General features: G+C 38.7%; 1 protein-coding gene across 4 annotated transcripts; it reads right to left on the reverse strand.

Moving 5' to 3' along the window:
• Positions 1-795: 795 nt before the first annotated feature.
• LOC125776989 (uncharacterized) lies at positions 796-7,057 on the reverse strand. 4 transcript variants are annotated; one of them, XM_049450642.1, is made up of 5 exons: positions 2,272-7,057; positions 1,966-2,163; positions 1,576-1,909; positions 1,349-1,526; positions 796-1,283 (listed from the first exon to the last, which is right to left on the reverse strand). In XM_049450642.1, the coding sequence occupies exon 1, from the start codon at positions 6,738-6,740 to the stop codon at positions 5,637-5,639; it is 1,104 nt and encodes a 367-aa protein (XP_049306599.1). In that variant the 5' UTR covers positions 6,741-7,057; the 3' UTR covers positions 796-1,283; positions 1,349-1,526; positions 1,576-1,909; positions 1,966-2,163; positions 2,272-5,636. The 4 variants fall into 4 exon arrangements, with proteins under 4 accessions (XP_049306599.1, XP_049306598.1, XP_049306600.1 ...); XM_049450641.1 differs by having other exon boundaries at positions 796-1,071; positions 1,163-1,283; positions 1,966-7,057; XM_049450643.1 differs by having other exon boundaries at positions 1,576-1,838; positions 1,966-7,057.
• Positions 7,058-16,083: the final 9,026 nt, after the last annotated feature.

Consider the following 16,083-nt stretch of genomic DNA (forward strand, 5'->3'; position numbering starts at 1 on the left):
AGCTGCCTTTATGCCGCGATGTCTGAATTTGGTATCCCCGCAAAACTAATACGGCTATGTAAGCATGTAAGCTGACGTTGAGCAACACCAAAAGCTCCGTCAGAATCGGGAAGGACCTCTCCGAGCCGTTCGATACCAAACGAGGTTTCAGACAAGGCGACTCCCTATCGTGCGACTTCTTCACTCTGCTGCTGGAGAAAATTATTCGAGCTGCAGAACTGAACCGAGCAGGTACAATCTTTTATAAGAGTGTACAGCTGCTGGCGTATGCCGATGATATTGATATCATCGGTCTTAACACCCGCGCCGTTAGTTCTGCTTTCTCCAGACTGAACAAGGAAGCAACGCAAATGGGTCTGGCAGTGAACGAGGGCAAGACGAAATATCTCCTGTCATCAAACAAACAGTCGTCGCACTCGCGACTTGGCCCCCAAGTCACTGTTGACAGTCATAACTTTGAAGTTGTAGATAATTTCGTCTATCTTGGAACCAGCGTTAACACCACTAACAATGTCAGCCTGGAAATCCAACGCAGGATTACTCTTGCCAACAGGTGCTACTTCGGACTGAGTAGGCAATTGAAAAGTAAAGTTCTCTCTCGACGAACAAAAACCAAACTCTATAAGACGCTCATAATTCCCGTCCTGCTATATGGTGCAGAGGCTTGGACGATGACAACAACCGATGAGTCGACGTTGCGAGTTTTCGAGAGAAAAGTTCTGCGAAAGATTTATGGTCCTTTGCGCGTTGGCCACGGCGAATATCGCATTCGATGGAACGATGAGCTGTACGAGATATACGACGACATTGACATAGTTCAGCGAATTAAAAGACAGCGGCTACGCTGGCTAGGTCATGTTGTCCGGATGGATGAAAACACTCCAGCTCTGAAAGTATTCGACGCAGTACCCGCCGCGGGAAGCAGAGGAAGAGGAAGACCTCCACTCCGTTGGAAGGACCAAGTGGAGAAGGACCTGGCCTCGCTTGGAATATCCAATTGGCGCCACGTAGCGAAGAGAAGAAACGACTGGCGCGCTGTTGTTGACTCGGCTATAATCGCGTAAGCGGTGTCTACGCCAGTAAAGAAGAAGAAGAAGAATTAATTCTACAAATTTATTTACTTTTTGTCTCAAATGTCTGCTGCGCTCCAGCTGACACTCACGCAAGAGAGTTATGCAAATTTCTTGGCTTCGCTTTCAAAACACACTGTGATAAATCTTGCTTTGAAGTAGATAAAGTCCAGTACCCTCAGAGTTGAGACTTTAATGACTACACATGTATACCTGTGGAATGATAATAGGCTATTTAGTAATTATTAATTACTATTAAGTAATTATTGTTAACTTACATTCTCTCACTTTATTCTAAATTGTCACCAATATATTTTGTCAAGTTTTGATATAACACCTTCAGGCATTGGTAAATCGCTCTTTTTTCACAGATTCCGCCGACGGACTCGTCGCAATGGCCTGACTTTTTGTGTAAATCATACCCAATAATTTCTTCAAAGCCTCCGCGTTGGTGAACTAAAGGCAAACACTTGAAAATAAATATGTTCAGCAACATTATACTTACAGTAGTTAATTGCTCGTCTGCAAATGCTGTACAAAAAGTTGGTGCATTTGTTGTTCAAAGTGTTCACCCAACATTTTGTGATATATTTTATTGTTCTGGATTGAAGTGACTGTAAAAACTGTTCTTTATTTATAAATGGCCATTAAACGAACAATTAGCATAATGGTTGCAAACATGGTGTTGTTGAATCGTATTTGCAAAGGCTCTGCCAATGTAGTGTGATTGGCCAAGCGACGCACATTTTATACAACTTAATCAAGTACCTATGTAAATATACACAGAATGTTACGTTATTTTACGTCACACCAGCAAATTGGAAAGGTTTGAGTGTCGTCTAAAAGCACATAACTAAGTAAATAAATTAATAGTTAATTACGCAATTATGCATACCTGTGAAGCAGATTCACCCAAACTCTGCGCGACCTTTTTGACAAGGTTCCTAATGCCTGCTGTAAACTTGTATCACCAACCAACCATTCGAAGAAGCACTCTTTTGGAACGCCAGGTCAAAGATTTCTAGTAGGTGGAGATTACAACGCAAAACACACGTACTGGGGCTCACGTCATATTACTCCGAAAGAACGACAGCTGTATTACAGCATTTTGAATAAGAATAATAATCTGGATTAATATCTCCTAGTAAGCCGACATATTGGCCTAGTGATAAAAAAAATAATACCAGATCTGATCATTCACCTGTACTAATAAAGTTACACTAAAAGCCCATGATATTTGAGCCAGAATTTTATCTAACATCTCATGAAACTAACTGATTGAAGTATAGAAAATAATCAGTTGCCATATCAATATTGATTGCAAAATAAATACAGGAAGAGACATTGGCGAAAGTATAAGAGAATTTAATGATGTAATAACTAATGCAGCTACATATGTATATTGGCAACATAAAAACAAGTGTTACTATTAAGGATGCCTCCTTTCCTCCAAGAAAATAATATAATACCAACGCACCAATTCGGTTTTCGTGCTAAACATGGCATTGTAGAGCAAGTAAATAGAATTACCAATGAAATCAAGAAAGCATTCGAGAACAGAGAGTACTATTCAGATTTTTTCTAGATGTAGCTCAGGCGTTCAATAAAGTCTGGCATAAAGGCCTTTTATGGAAAATCAAAAAAGTTTTACCTTACGAACTGTATAAAACTTTGGAAACAGGAAAATTACAGTTAAAGTAGCAGACTTCATACCAGAAGAACGAGTAATAAGCTGGTGTACCTCAGGGACAGCAGACATTCCAACAGCTACTAATGTATTAACATCCACTTTCGTGGATGACACAGCTCTAGTAAGCCGCAGCAAATGCCCCATCAGAGCATCAAGAGTATTAAAGCAGCACTTAACATTTGTCGAAGAATGGCTAGGGCTTGGCGTATAAATATTAGTAAGCAGAAATGCAAGCATGTTACATTCTCAGTAAGACCAGAAACGAATCGGACAGTTAAAATAAACAATGTCCTAATACGCCAAGGGAATGAAGTAACTTATTTTGGGATTCACCTGAATCAAAGGCTCACGTGGCGAAAACACATAGCGAGTAAAATAACTTGCATGGAGTTGAGAGTATCAAATTTAAATTGGCTTTTACACAAAAATTCTAAACTTAGCCTAGACAACAAAGTATTGTTATACTTTGAAATCATAAAACCGAGTCGAAACCCCAAAACGCTTAGAACAATCCCGGGTTCACCATGGAACATGCGTAATAAAAACATTCATGAAGATTTTGATATTCCTATGGTAAATAAGGATATAGAGGACAGCAGTATGAGATATATTTCTAAACTTCGCGAACATCCTATGTCTGAAAGAAGTGGTCTACCAGCCTATTAGAGAGCAACGTTCTACCAAGAAAAGCCCAACCATTTGATTTGAATACTTATTGTTAGGCTTTACCAAGCAGATCCAATAAAAAAAGGAATGTTGAAAAAAAAAATCCAAAAGATTTTGATTCTATCGTTGGTTTTCAAAGTCCATATATTTTTTGGAAGCAGCAAACTCAGTTGAAATCTATCCAATACTTCTTTAGAAAAGCGCGTCCTCAAAACTTCGCCGATTGAATCCAACAAAGAAATGTACACAATTGCGGCAAATTGAATAACTGTATCGTGTTGTTGAACCCAACTTATTTCACAAAAGTTGCCACGGTACAAAAAAAAACACCGTGAAACGTCAGAATGCACAATTATTTTAGCTGTCAGTTGTTGGTTTTTTTATTTCCCTCATTTCGCCCCTCTGAGTCCCTCACCATGTATATACATACACACTACATAGCTCGATAATAATGGCATTTTTTTCAATTTTAAATATTAGCTTTTCACTCTTCCTCTCTCTCTATGTTGCAAGAATATATTTATTAGGCTGCGTGCATGTCGGAGCTGCGATAAGCGATAAGAGCGTCGATGAGAGCGAAGCGTAGAAAATTGATACATGTAATTTAATACAAGTGTGCATGTCGGAGTAGCGCGCGAACTCACTCTTTGCTGGCTATCATAGATAAGAGCGTAGAAATTGTAGGTCAGTAATTTCTTCGCTCTTATCGATGATGGACACGGAAGACTTAATAAGTGCAATATTTTTGAAACCAGCAATCTGGGATCAAAAAGATCCAAACCACCACAACAGGTTCGTTTTGGATAAATTGTGGTTAGAAATATCCACACAATTTGTTAGAATAGTGCACTCACCTTGTATGTAATTTTATTCGCTTTACCAAAAATTAAAAAAAACGCACTTAAATATCGCAGAACAACGGTTGGTCTCGCTTTTATTCGCACCAGGCTTTATGGCCTTATATAAGCACTGTGCCTTAAAAGGAAAATTAATATAAACTGGATTATAATTCACTATGTAATGACGCGGTTGATTTCGCAAAAGGAATGGCGGATAGAGTGGACCGATCGCTGCGAATGTCGTAGAACGAACTGAACTGAATCTGGTAATCGGTCCTTCTTTATCCCCGTTGGTGCTGAATATCCTATTCAGCATATGTGTGTGAGTATAGGTGTTGGTGTGTGTCGTTCTCGTGTAGAATGTGGGTTATAAGTGTGGTGTGGTGTGGTGAAGATTGCGTGTTAGTGATGTAAGTTTGAATCGATGAGGTGTGGTGTGGTGAAGGTTGCGTGTTAGTGATGAAAGTGTGAATCGATGTGGTGTGTGTGTTGAGGTCGGGGGAGGATGCTCATTTGTACATCCTGGCCCCCCTAGGCGAGTATCTAGCCTAGTAGCCTCTGAAGCCGTTGTAACGTGGCTACCACGTTGCTGAGGCCTGTAGAACGGCGCGATTGCGGCCTTGGCTGGCGCCTCCGGTTCGGTGGAGGATTGCGGTGACGCCAGGACCGTGAGCCCTCCGTCGGGTATGCCGGCCTGCGTGGTTGCGATCGCTTGGGTCTTCTGATGGCATTGCGGTTGTGAGGAGCATCATGACGCCCGCCATCGATTACGCCAGTGCGGTGTAGTAGAGTATGGTGGTGACGCATACATACTTGGCACTGGTAGCCCGTTGTGCACTCCTGCGTAAGATGGGTGGGCGCCAGACAATTCAGGCAATGTCCATGTGCCTGAGCGACTTGCTGGCGTTGCTGAGGGGTCATCCCCTTGAAGATGCCACAGCGTGGCAACCGATGACGGCGGCGACATAGGGCGCATTCGAGTTAAGGTGGTTCCGGAGCCGTTGATCGCGTGTCGTTTTGTGGAGCCGTTGAAACTGCTCGGGGAGCTGCGGGGGCTATGGTGGTTCGCGGTGCTGCGACTGGTGCAGTCTTCGAGCGCGGAACAGTAGCTGCCGAACGTATTGTGGGCGTGGGCGCAGTTGGCATCTCGGCATCCATTGTTATCTGTTAAAAGATTTGATTTTAATTAATATATACATACATATATATATTCATATAGGCATTGGTGCCACGAAATGTGGCACGAGTGAGTCGTCATGTGGATCGACTCCCTTTTTTTGGTTTTTGTTGCTAGTTATTGATATTGGAGCATTTTATCATTATTTATGTTTCGTTTCTTTGTTTATTAATTACGGTTACGTTATTTTCGGTTTACTTTTCGGTTTTATCGGCGGTTGGCAAAAAGCATAGCTTCACGAGCGGCCTGGTTAGTGTTCCCGTTTGAGTGCGGAGATCGACTACGCGAATATGACCGTCGGAGCCGTAGTAGAGCTTCTCTATGCGGCCATGCCGCCATTCGGTTGGGGGGAGACAATCGTCATTGATCAAGACACAATCTCCAAGCTTAGGCGCATTTTCTGTTGTTTTCCATCGGTACCTTCTGTGGAGGTCCTTTAAATAATCATCTTTCCATCGACGACTGAAGTCATGATGGAGAATTTTAATTCTTTCCCAACGGTTTAATAAGGAAAGCGACTCCACGCCTGGCTCAGGTGTGGCCAGAATGGGCGCTCCTTTAAGAAAATGCCCTGGCGTGAGGGCAGTAAAGTCTGAGGGATCTTGCGAGAGTGCAGCGAGAGGCCGTGAATTAAGAACGGCTTCAATTCTAATTAAGAGGGTCGTGAATTCTTCGTAAGTAAATTTGTGGTTGTTAGCTATCTTTTTAAAATGAGATTTGAAACTTTTTACGGCAGATTCCCATAAGCCACCCATATGTGGAGCGCTTGGGGGGATAAACTGCCAATTGATACCTTGGGGTGCGTACTTTTGTACGATGTCAGGTAATATTTGTTTAGAGAAATCGACAAACTGTTTCTCTGTGGCTCGTTGAGCTCCAATGAATGTTTTGCCATTATCGCTCATGATTTTGGATGGAAAGCCACGTCTTCCGACGAAGCGAGCAAATGCCGCGAGAAAAGCCTCCGTGGTCAGACTGGTACATAGCTCAAGGTGTACTGCTTTTGTCGTAAAACAGACAAAGACAGCCACATAGCCTTTCATGAGGGTAGGAGACCTTAGCATGGATGCCTTAATCATAAAAGGCCCAGCAAAATCTACACCTGTAGTGGTGAAAGGCAGAGCAAAATTGCAGCGTTCCGGTGGAAGTGCTGCCATAATCTGTGATCGCATTTTCTGCTTATGCATAGTGCAGATTTTGCACATGAAAATGCACTTCTTTATTTGGGGCTTCAGTCGGGGTATGTACAGCTCTTGGCGGACCATATGTTGCATGAGGCGATGTTCGGCGTGGAGCATTAGTATGTGGATATATCTAATGAATAAAGTGGCAAACGGACACCTCTCTGGTATGATTATAGGGTGGCGTTCATTGTACGCTAGGCTTGAATTAGCAAGCCGACCATTCACACGAAGTAAACCCTTCGTATCTAGAAATGGGTTTAGAACTAAGAGTGAGTTTTTTTTATCAATAGGCTTCAATTCTCTTAGTAATTCTATATCGCGGCTGAAGTAGCGCGTTTGAGTTGATGCGATAAGAGCGACCTTTGCTTTTTGTAAGTCTTGGTGCGTCAATTTATCGCAATGGAAATAAGTTGCTCCTTTAACTTTAAGTTTGAGCCGCTCTAAAAACTTGAGCATATAGGCAACTACCCGGAGGGCTCGGGGGAACGATGAAAATCGTTCAAGGATGTCACTGTCATCCAGTGTTGCATGATAAGTGTCGATTTTACGACTTTCTGGGCCAAGTATGTTGCGCATGGGCGATTGTGGCCAAGAATCGGGAGATTCTGTTAACTATCGGGGGCCATTCCACCATAGGGTGGAGCTGGCAAGATGCAGAGGTTTGCATCCTCTTGTACCTAAATCGACAGGATTGTCAGCACTGGCTACGTGACGCCAAGTGGCTGATCCTACTAGGTCAAGTATTTCCGATGTTCGGTTAGAAATATAAGTTTTCCACGCATGTGGTGGTTTTTCTAACCAGGCTAGAACTATCTCGGAATCGGACCATAAATATAATCTGTATTTCACCATATTTAAGTGGGTCTGTACCATTGAAGCTAGCTTTGCGAGTAGCAGAGCGCCACAGAGTTCAAGTCGTGGTAGACTTATCGTTTTTAGAGGTGCGACTTTTGCTTTTGCCGCCAGTAAGTGGCTTGTGGTTGCAATATCGCTTTGTGTGCGCACATAAATAGTGGCACAGTATGCCTTATCAGAGGCGTCGCAGAAACCGTGTAGTTCCACTTTGTATTCGGGGGAATAGTTTACCCACCGTGGAATTTGTATCTTCGAGATGTCGTTCAAATTATTAGCGAACTGGGACCATTTTTCTAAGCGAAGAGGTTTCACCTGTTCGTCCCAGTCGGTTCCGTCTAGCCATAATTCTTGGATAAGGATTTTCGCTTGTATCATAATTGGCGAAAGTCATCCTGCGGGGTCAAAAAGTTTTGCCACAGAGGAGAGAATTTGGCGTTTTGTAATAGCGGATAATGCGGATATGGACTCAGTAGTGTATGAAAACTGGTCCGATATCGCATTCCATTGGATGCCTAGTGTTTTTGTTGTACTTTCCTTTTCAAATATAAGGAAATTAGTATCCAACAAATGGTCTTTAGGAATATTTTTTAAAATATTTGGGTGATTGGCTGTAATCTTTTTTAAAGGAAACCCTGCGGTATTGAGGGCACTTATTACCTGTGATAAGGTCTCGAATGCTTGTGGAAGACTGTGGCTTCCAGACAGGATATCGTCTACATACGTTTGCGTTTTTAAGACTTGTGTTGCCAGTGGAAATTCTGGCTTTGTGTCTTCTGCCAGTTCGTGTAGTGTACGAATGGCTAGATATGGGGCACAGTTTACGCCAAAGGTAACTGTTTTCAATTTAAAGTCGCGTTGTGGACTATTGGCAGATTTTCGGAAAATAATCCGCTGAAAATCTTGATCATCTTTATGAACCAGTATTTGTCGATACATCGTTTCGACGTCCCCATTGAATACGTATTTGTATATACGCCAGTTCAATATGAGGAGCATTAAATCTGGTTGGAGTGTGGGTCCCGTAAATAGAATATCATTTAGGGAATTACCCGAGCTCGTGGATCGTGATGCATTGAAGACAACTCGAACTTTTGTTGTTTTCTTCTCAGGCTTTACTACTGCATGATGAGGCAAGTAGAAAGAGTAATATTTGCCTCTTAAGATTTTTTCACATGGGCTTACTTCCTCCATGTGATCTAAATGAAGGTATTATTCCACGACACCATCATAAACTTGTTTAAGCTCACCTTTTCTAAGTAGGTTTTTTTCCATACTTAGAAACTGCTGTATTGCAGAGGTGCGAGAGTGACCTAAGGCGAGTGTGTCTGGAAATTGTTGTTTTATTGGTAGTCGTACGACATACCGACCATTTTCTGATCGAGTAGTTGTGGCTTTGTAAAAGTCTTCGGAATACTGATCTTCAGGTGTTGTAATTGGAATGGGGGGGAGTTCTTCTAACTCCCAAAATTTTCTCAAGTGGGAATTGAGGTACTCGTTTGAGATTTCCTCAACTTGAGTTGACATGGCTGTGACTGGTTCCGCAACTAGTCCACTTAGGACCCATCCGAAAATGGTATTTTGCGCCAGTAGTGTTTTCGAAATTTTTTAAACACCTTCTAATATGATTTGCGGTATAAGGTCGCTGCCTATTAAGATGTCTATCTGAGCTGGCGTGTTGCAGTTGGGATCCGCCAGTGTCAGGTGTGAAATTTTATCCCAATGCTTGCTATTTATTTGATAGCTTGGAAGCATGTTTGTTAGTTGCGGTAAGACAATAGCATTTGCTTGAATGCGCTTATCCGCTTTGGGGGAAATTAGAGTAATGGGGCAGATTTTACTTGAGTTTTGTACTACTCTTCCGCCCATTCCCGTAATTTCATAGTTGGCATGTTTTGTTGGCAGTTTTAGCCTATTTTGTGCCCTAGACGCTATGAATGATCGTTGCGATCCTTGGTCTATTAGGGCTCTTTGTTTGAACAGTTCTCCACGATGCTCGATGGAGACAACTGCTGTGGGTAGTAGTACTCTACTATGATTTTCGCTGTGTAGCGTTTGAGTTTTTAATGCCTTTGAACAACAGGGTGTCTCTTGGCAATTTTCTTGAGTTTTTGTTTCGGGAGTTGCTGTTGCAACTAAACCCGTGGCTTTTTTTGAAAAGGCGCTGCTATGAGATGTGTTGGGAAAGTTGTTGAGATGTAACATAGAGTGATGCCTTTTGTGGCAATATACGCAATTAAATTTGCTTTCGCAAGTATTAAGATTGTGTGAGTGGGACAAGCAGTTTGTGCAGAGTCTTTTTGACCTGACAAAGTTGTTCCTTTCATTCACATTCAATTTTTTAAATTTTTCGCAAGCTTTTAGCTTAAGCCCTCCAGAACATAGTTCGCATGACGTGAATTTATTTTGTTCAGATGTGAACGATTGTGCTTTGAAAAAGCTTCTGTTTAAATGATTGTTGCTTCCGGCTTGGGGTTTATTGAAGCTTCGATTTAAGTCTTGTTGAACGTTTTTAGTTCTGACTACTTTTTTGTTTACCCTTTACGCAATTTCGTATTGGGTAGTTAAGAAATCTTTCATCTGCTGCCACGTTGGGCATTTTCTTCTTGATGAGAGCGATTGCTCCCACAAAAGTAATGATTTTTCTGGTAATGCGGCGGTACATATGTTTATCAGAATAGGATCCCAATTGTGAGTGGGAATATTTTGTGTCGATAGAACCGACAAACAGTTTGAAACCGTGGATTCTAGTTTCATGAATTCTTCACTGGTTTCTCTTTGAATTTTAGGCAAGTTCATAAGTATCGTTACTTGCTTGTCAACTAATATTCTCTCATTTTCATACCTTTGTCTTAAAGCTTCCCAAGCTAAATTAAAATTGTCGTCATTCAATGCGAACTGCTTGACTATTACGCCTGCTTGACCTTTAGTTTTGTATCGGAGGTGATACAGTTTTTGCGCTTGTGACAATTTTGGATGGTTTATGTACACGGCTGTAAACATGTCCCGGAAGGACGGCCATTGTTCATACCCTCCATGAAATATTTCCGTATCACACGCTGGCACTTTAAGATGAATGCCTGAACTTGCCTCTTGGGCTTGCAATTGTGGTAACTCTACTCTACTGTGGGGAGTAGGTGAAATTGACTTTATAAGCTTTAATTGATCTGATATCATTGCTTTTGTATCTTCATAGCGGTCTAAGCAGTTTTCGTATTTGGCGTAAGCCGAGGATTCAAAATTTTCAGGTAGATCTGAATCATCAGTTTCTACTATTGCGTCGTATGCAGCTTGGAGGCGTGTCCAAAAATTGTCAATAGATTTATTTTTTATTTCTAGTACCGATTCAGAGTTGTCCTGAATCGGTGAAGATGCAAATCGAGTGCAGTATTTAATCAAGCTGTCACTCTCCGAAATGAATTTAATATAAGAAATGTCCCTCCCCCTTTTTTGCTTTGTAGCACCTTGCTTAGAGCGTGTAGCTTCAGCAGGTGTACATGGGCTTTTATCGTCATTAATCATTTTCGGAATTCTTAAGAATTCTGCTTTAGATTCCTTTGAATCTGTGTTCATTCAGAAATATTTGAGTTAATAAAATATAAGTATATTTTATTATAATAGAAAAAATTTGTTCCCGAAAACTCTTTTTAGTAAATAAGAGCTTTTTGTTTCCGAAAAATTGGCTTATTAAAATATGTATAACCGAAAGCTCTTTTCAATACATAAGAATTTAAGCATGCGTTATCGCTTTATCGCTCGCGTATTTACTTGCTTTTTTTTTTATGGGAAAAATATTTTTTATGGTTTTATCCGTATGCCGTTGTATCAGCGCGCACTGAATACTGGGTCAATACCCTTTGTACATACGTGTGGATGTTATGTGCATATAATATGCGTTAAATGAAATATATGCACTTATGCTTGTTCTTGTTTGACAAGGAACAAGAAAATGCTTAGAAATCGCCAAATTGGACTTTTAATATTTGAATGTATGTACAAAGGTACTTAGTTTGAAATTTTTAATTTTTTCAACCAATGTTTATTTAATTTCTTGTATCCTATGTTTATAGGTATACAACATTCGAAAGTTTTCGGCAATATACTTTTATAATATTTCCCGTCTATGTATTCGCGGTAAGAAATATGCGCTAAAAGCGCTACGGTATATATTTATATATATGTATGTATTTAACAAATTTTGGTTATGTATGTTTGTATATTTCTTTTGCGAATATGTATGTTTGTATTTGTTCTTTTTATGTTTTATTCTTATTTCTGCCTTTGCTTACTTCTTTGGAAGCAATCCCTCTCACAGCTTAATAAGCTAAAGCGGTATAGTCCGTATAATTTGCAATTATCCCTCTCATGGCTGAATAATCTGCAGCGGTATTGCATTTGCAAGTAACCCTCTCACAGTTACTAAGCCGAAGCGGTATTGCCAGAATAATTAGCAAGTAAATACTTGAATAAATATATTTTTATTGTTTTATGGATTGTGTGTATTGTATGTATACACGAAGGAAGTTTTAAGGGCAAATAATAATTTATTTGGTTATATATATATGTATATATGTATATTGAGGATACATATATATATATATTATTTAACGTTTTGGTCTGCGATTATATCGGTAACGAATTTACCGCTGAGCTTTCACTAACCGTTTTATTAAACGGATTTAGAAGCTATCGGTTTTATGCTGTTGACAGTTGGCGTAAAGATACATACATATATACATACATATAATATATACAATTATAATCATAAAAATCAAATGTGGAATGGATACACTCACTTTGATTTCCCGCAAGGGTTATGGGGAGATGTATTTACACGTAAGTATGCCAGAATCGGCAGAATCGGGTGAGTGTGTGCCCTCTGTTGTCCTACTGTTGCTGAGTCGATAGTCGCTCCTGTTCCGCTGTGTTGGTGTCTCTTTTAGTTTTAGTTATATTATAAATTAATTTAAAATGATTTTTTAAGTTTCGCGCCCGTTTTTATTTTGTTAGTAGAGTTAGAAAATTTTTAAATATTGTGTTGTTTTGTTGTTTTTTGTTTGTTGGTCACTGCACTTCACTTTTTAATTGCTTGTATTTACCAATGTGCCTTTCTGTATGGCTCGAAGGACCATATTAGAATAGTGCACTCACCTTGTATGTAATTTTATTCGCTTTACCAAAAATTAAAAAAAACGCACTTAAATATCGCAGAACAACGGTTGGTCTCGCTTTTATTCGCACCAGGCTTTATAGCCTTATATAAGCACTGTGCCTTAAAAGGAAAATTAATATAAACTGGATTATAATTCACTATGTAATGACGCGGTTGATTTCGCAAAAGGAATGGCGGATAGAGTGGACCGATCGCTGCGAATGTCGTAGAACGAACTGAACTGAATCTGGTAATCGGTCCTTCTTTATCCCCGTTGGTGCTGAATATCCTATTCAGCATATGTGTGTGAGTATAGGTGTTGGTGTGTGTCGTTCTCGTGTAGAATGTGGGTTATAAGTGTGGTGTGGTATGGTGAAGATTGCGTGTTAGTGATGTAAGTTTGAATCGATGACGTGTGGTGTGGTGAAGGTTGCGTGTTAGTGATGAAAGTGTGAATCGATGTGGTGTGTGTGTTGAGGTCGGGGGAGGATGCTCATTTGTACACAATTTAATACAAAAAGTAAGTGCAGTAATATGTTTTCATGTGTTTTATTGTAAAATTGTTACTTTAATATGAATTTAATCTTACAGTGCATTTGTGTTGTTTTTTCCATTGTTTTTCTCAATAGTAATTTGTTGATGCTTATGAGCAGCAGAACAGCAAAAATGTACCGTTTCTTTTCGTTTGTCGCATACTCGTATGCTTATTAAAACGGTTAAGTTTGTGTTATTGTGCCATTTATTTTAAAAACTCATTAAATTGGATTATGACAAAAGTATGGTTTGAATACATTGCGAATATTCTCAGCAGTTTGATTCTGTCGCCCTGCGACTGTTTGGTTTATTGCTATATTTCTAGGCATTAAAGACCAGTTTTGAGTTAAATGATGTTCAATTCCTTCTCTATCAATAATTACATTATGCAGTAATAAAATAGTTGGAATAAATTATACCAAAAGCACATTCAACCGTTCTTCTCGTCCTTGATAGCCTAACATTAAAATATTCCTTGTCCGCATCTAATCTTTTTCTGCTATAAGGTTTTAATAAATTCGGTAAAAGTGGATAAGCTTCATCGCCTATAATAACAAAAGGTGCAATGATGTCAGAATTGGAAATTTTGAGTCTTCCGTCCGTTAAATATAAAAATAAATTCGAAGCCCTAAACGTTCCACCATCACTCTGTTTACCGTAACCACCAACATCAATGCATATAAACTTGTAATTGGCATCTACTAATGTTTGTAAAACAATAGAAAAAAAAATTTTGTAATTGTAGTACATTGTTCCAGAATGTGCAGGACTTTGAACACGAACGGGTTTTCCCGTCTATACTCCCAATACAATTAGGGAAATCCCACAAATTTTTGAAATCGTCCGCAATTTTTAAAAAGTCACTTTCGTCTGGAACTTTTATGTGGATGGGATGAAGCACTTCCCAGATAACATTAACAACTTCTTTTACAATTTGTCCAACTGTTGAAGCTCCCATTCGAAACGAAAACGCTAGACTCCGAAATGACTGACCAGTTGATAAATATCTTAAATATCAGTTAATTTAACATTCCGCATCCATACATCGGTCTTTAGCACCGAGGTAGGTGGTAGCTAAGAGCAAGGAGGCAAACATTGGTCCTTCGAACCATAGCGAGAGTCACTATTAAAAAGTAAAACAAAAAAAAATTGCGGTAACACACAAGCACATACATATGTACATATGTTTAATAACATTTACCTAGTGAACAATTAAAATAGGGGAAAAAAGTGAGAAATTGACGGTGCAGTGACCATATAAAAGTCCTGTGCAGAGGCGAGATATACTTGTATATACGTATACATATGTACATATACTTACATAGTGTGATACTAGGCAAAACATTTGCCCTCATAAAATATAAAAATCAAAAAAAGAAGGTGTAAACTATACGAGTAAAATATAATAAAAGGAGCGGCGCGAAATAAATAAAATAGCGGATGCGAAGCCGGATAAAACATCAAAAATATATACATAAATAACCACAACGGGAGTGAATTAATGTTAAACCAAGAAAAATATTAAAAACAACAACATCACCAGCTCGCCACAAAGTCAGCACAACCAAAGGACCATTGTAGAAACCTACAAGTAACAAATCCTATCTTTTTCACCCCTACAAACGCAGACTAAAGCTTATAGAATTTACCTAGTTTTGATTAAAATTTTATTTATTGTATCAATATATTGGAAAATCTTTTATTAAAAATATTTGAAGAATATATCTATTTTTTTATTATTACAAGTAGTTTTGTTTAGTATTCTATATATTACACAGTACAACAGCTAATCTTGGGGGTAAGAAATTCCAAGTCAGGGTGATGGTACTAGGTCAGTATAGTAAAACCCTCAAAGGGTTTGGCGTTCGTATGTGTCAGTTTTTTTTATGATCTTTTAAATTTTTTCCTTATCTTGATGTTTTTTCGCGAACCACTTGTCCAATTTTGATGAAATAAATTTAGAAAAATTAAGAATTACAATTTCTATTTGCTTTTATTCAAAAAAGTGTCATTTATCGCCTTTTTTATAAATTTTTTTTTAGGCTATATTTATTAAAATAAATAAAAATAAATAAATAAAATAAAAATAAAAAATTATAAAAAATGTTTACTTTATTTTTTTATCAGCCTATGGCCAGAAGTCTGGAGTTATTGGGGAAACCAAACACCCAAAATATATCGGTAATGCGCCTATATTGTAACCTCTTTACTGTTTTTAAGTCCTTTTATTTAAATCTCTGTGCCAAAGAATCAACTATTTCGATCAGGTGATCTGTGCTGTTGACGACCATATGATTCTTTTGTTACTTGTATGATTCTACAAATGCACATACACCCCTACTGTTCCCAAAACCCCTGGCGGAAAACCAAGTGAGTTCTATCGTTTCCTATAAGTATATTTACATATGAATATGCATGTGTATGGTTAAAAAAAAGCGCAAAAAATAAAAATTAAGATCAATTTGCGATTCTAACCATCCGTTAGAATAAAAGAAGAGAAATCCGTTGCCAAACTGTATTCGGTTTATTTCCCAGTAAAAACCGAAATACCGTTAAAAAGAAAACAGTTTGGTAATACGTATAATAAATAATTAATTGCTGATAAATGCTAACCGTTGTGTGAAAACACAAAATTATCTCCACAACAAAACATTTTTTCAAGTATTCACTTCCACTAATTTCCAGCGGTACCCCTTATATCTACTTAATCAAATATACATAAGCAGAACTGCTTAAAATAAGCTAAGGCGAATCATAAGCAGACAAAATAGAGAAAATATTCTTAAAAGCATACATATGCGTAAATGAAATTATATATAAGTACATCATTTACATACATATGTATATCCCACATATATATACTATATATAACGTACAAAGAGTATAACTTACTCTTGTGTACATATGTATGTATATAAC

Source organism: Bactrocera dorsalis, chromosome 1 (assembly GCF_023373825.1).
Source record: "Bactrocera dorsalis isolate Fly_Bdor chromosome 1, ASM2337382v1, whole genome shotgun sequence".
NCBI lineage: Eukaryota > Metazoa > Arthropoda > Insecta > Diptera > Tephritidae > Bactrocera > Bactrocera dorsalis.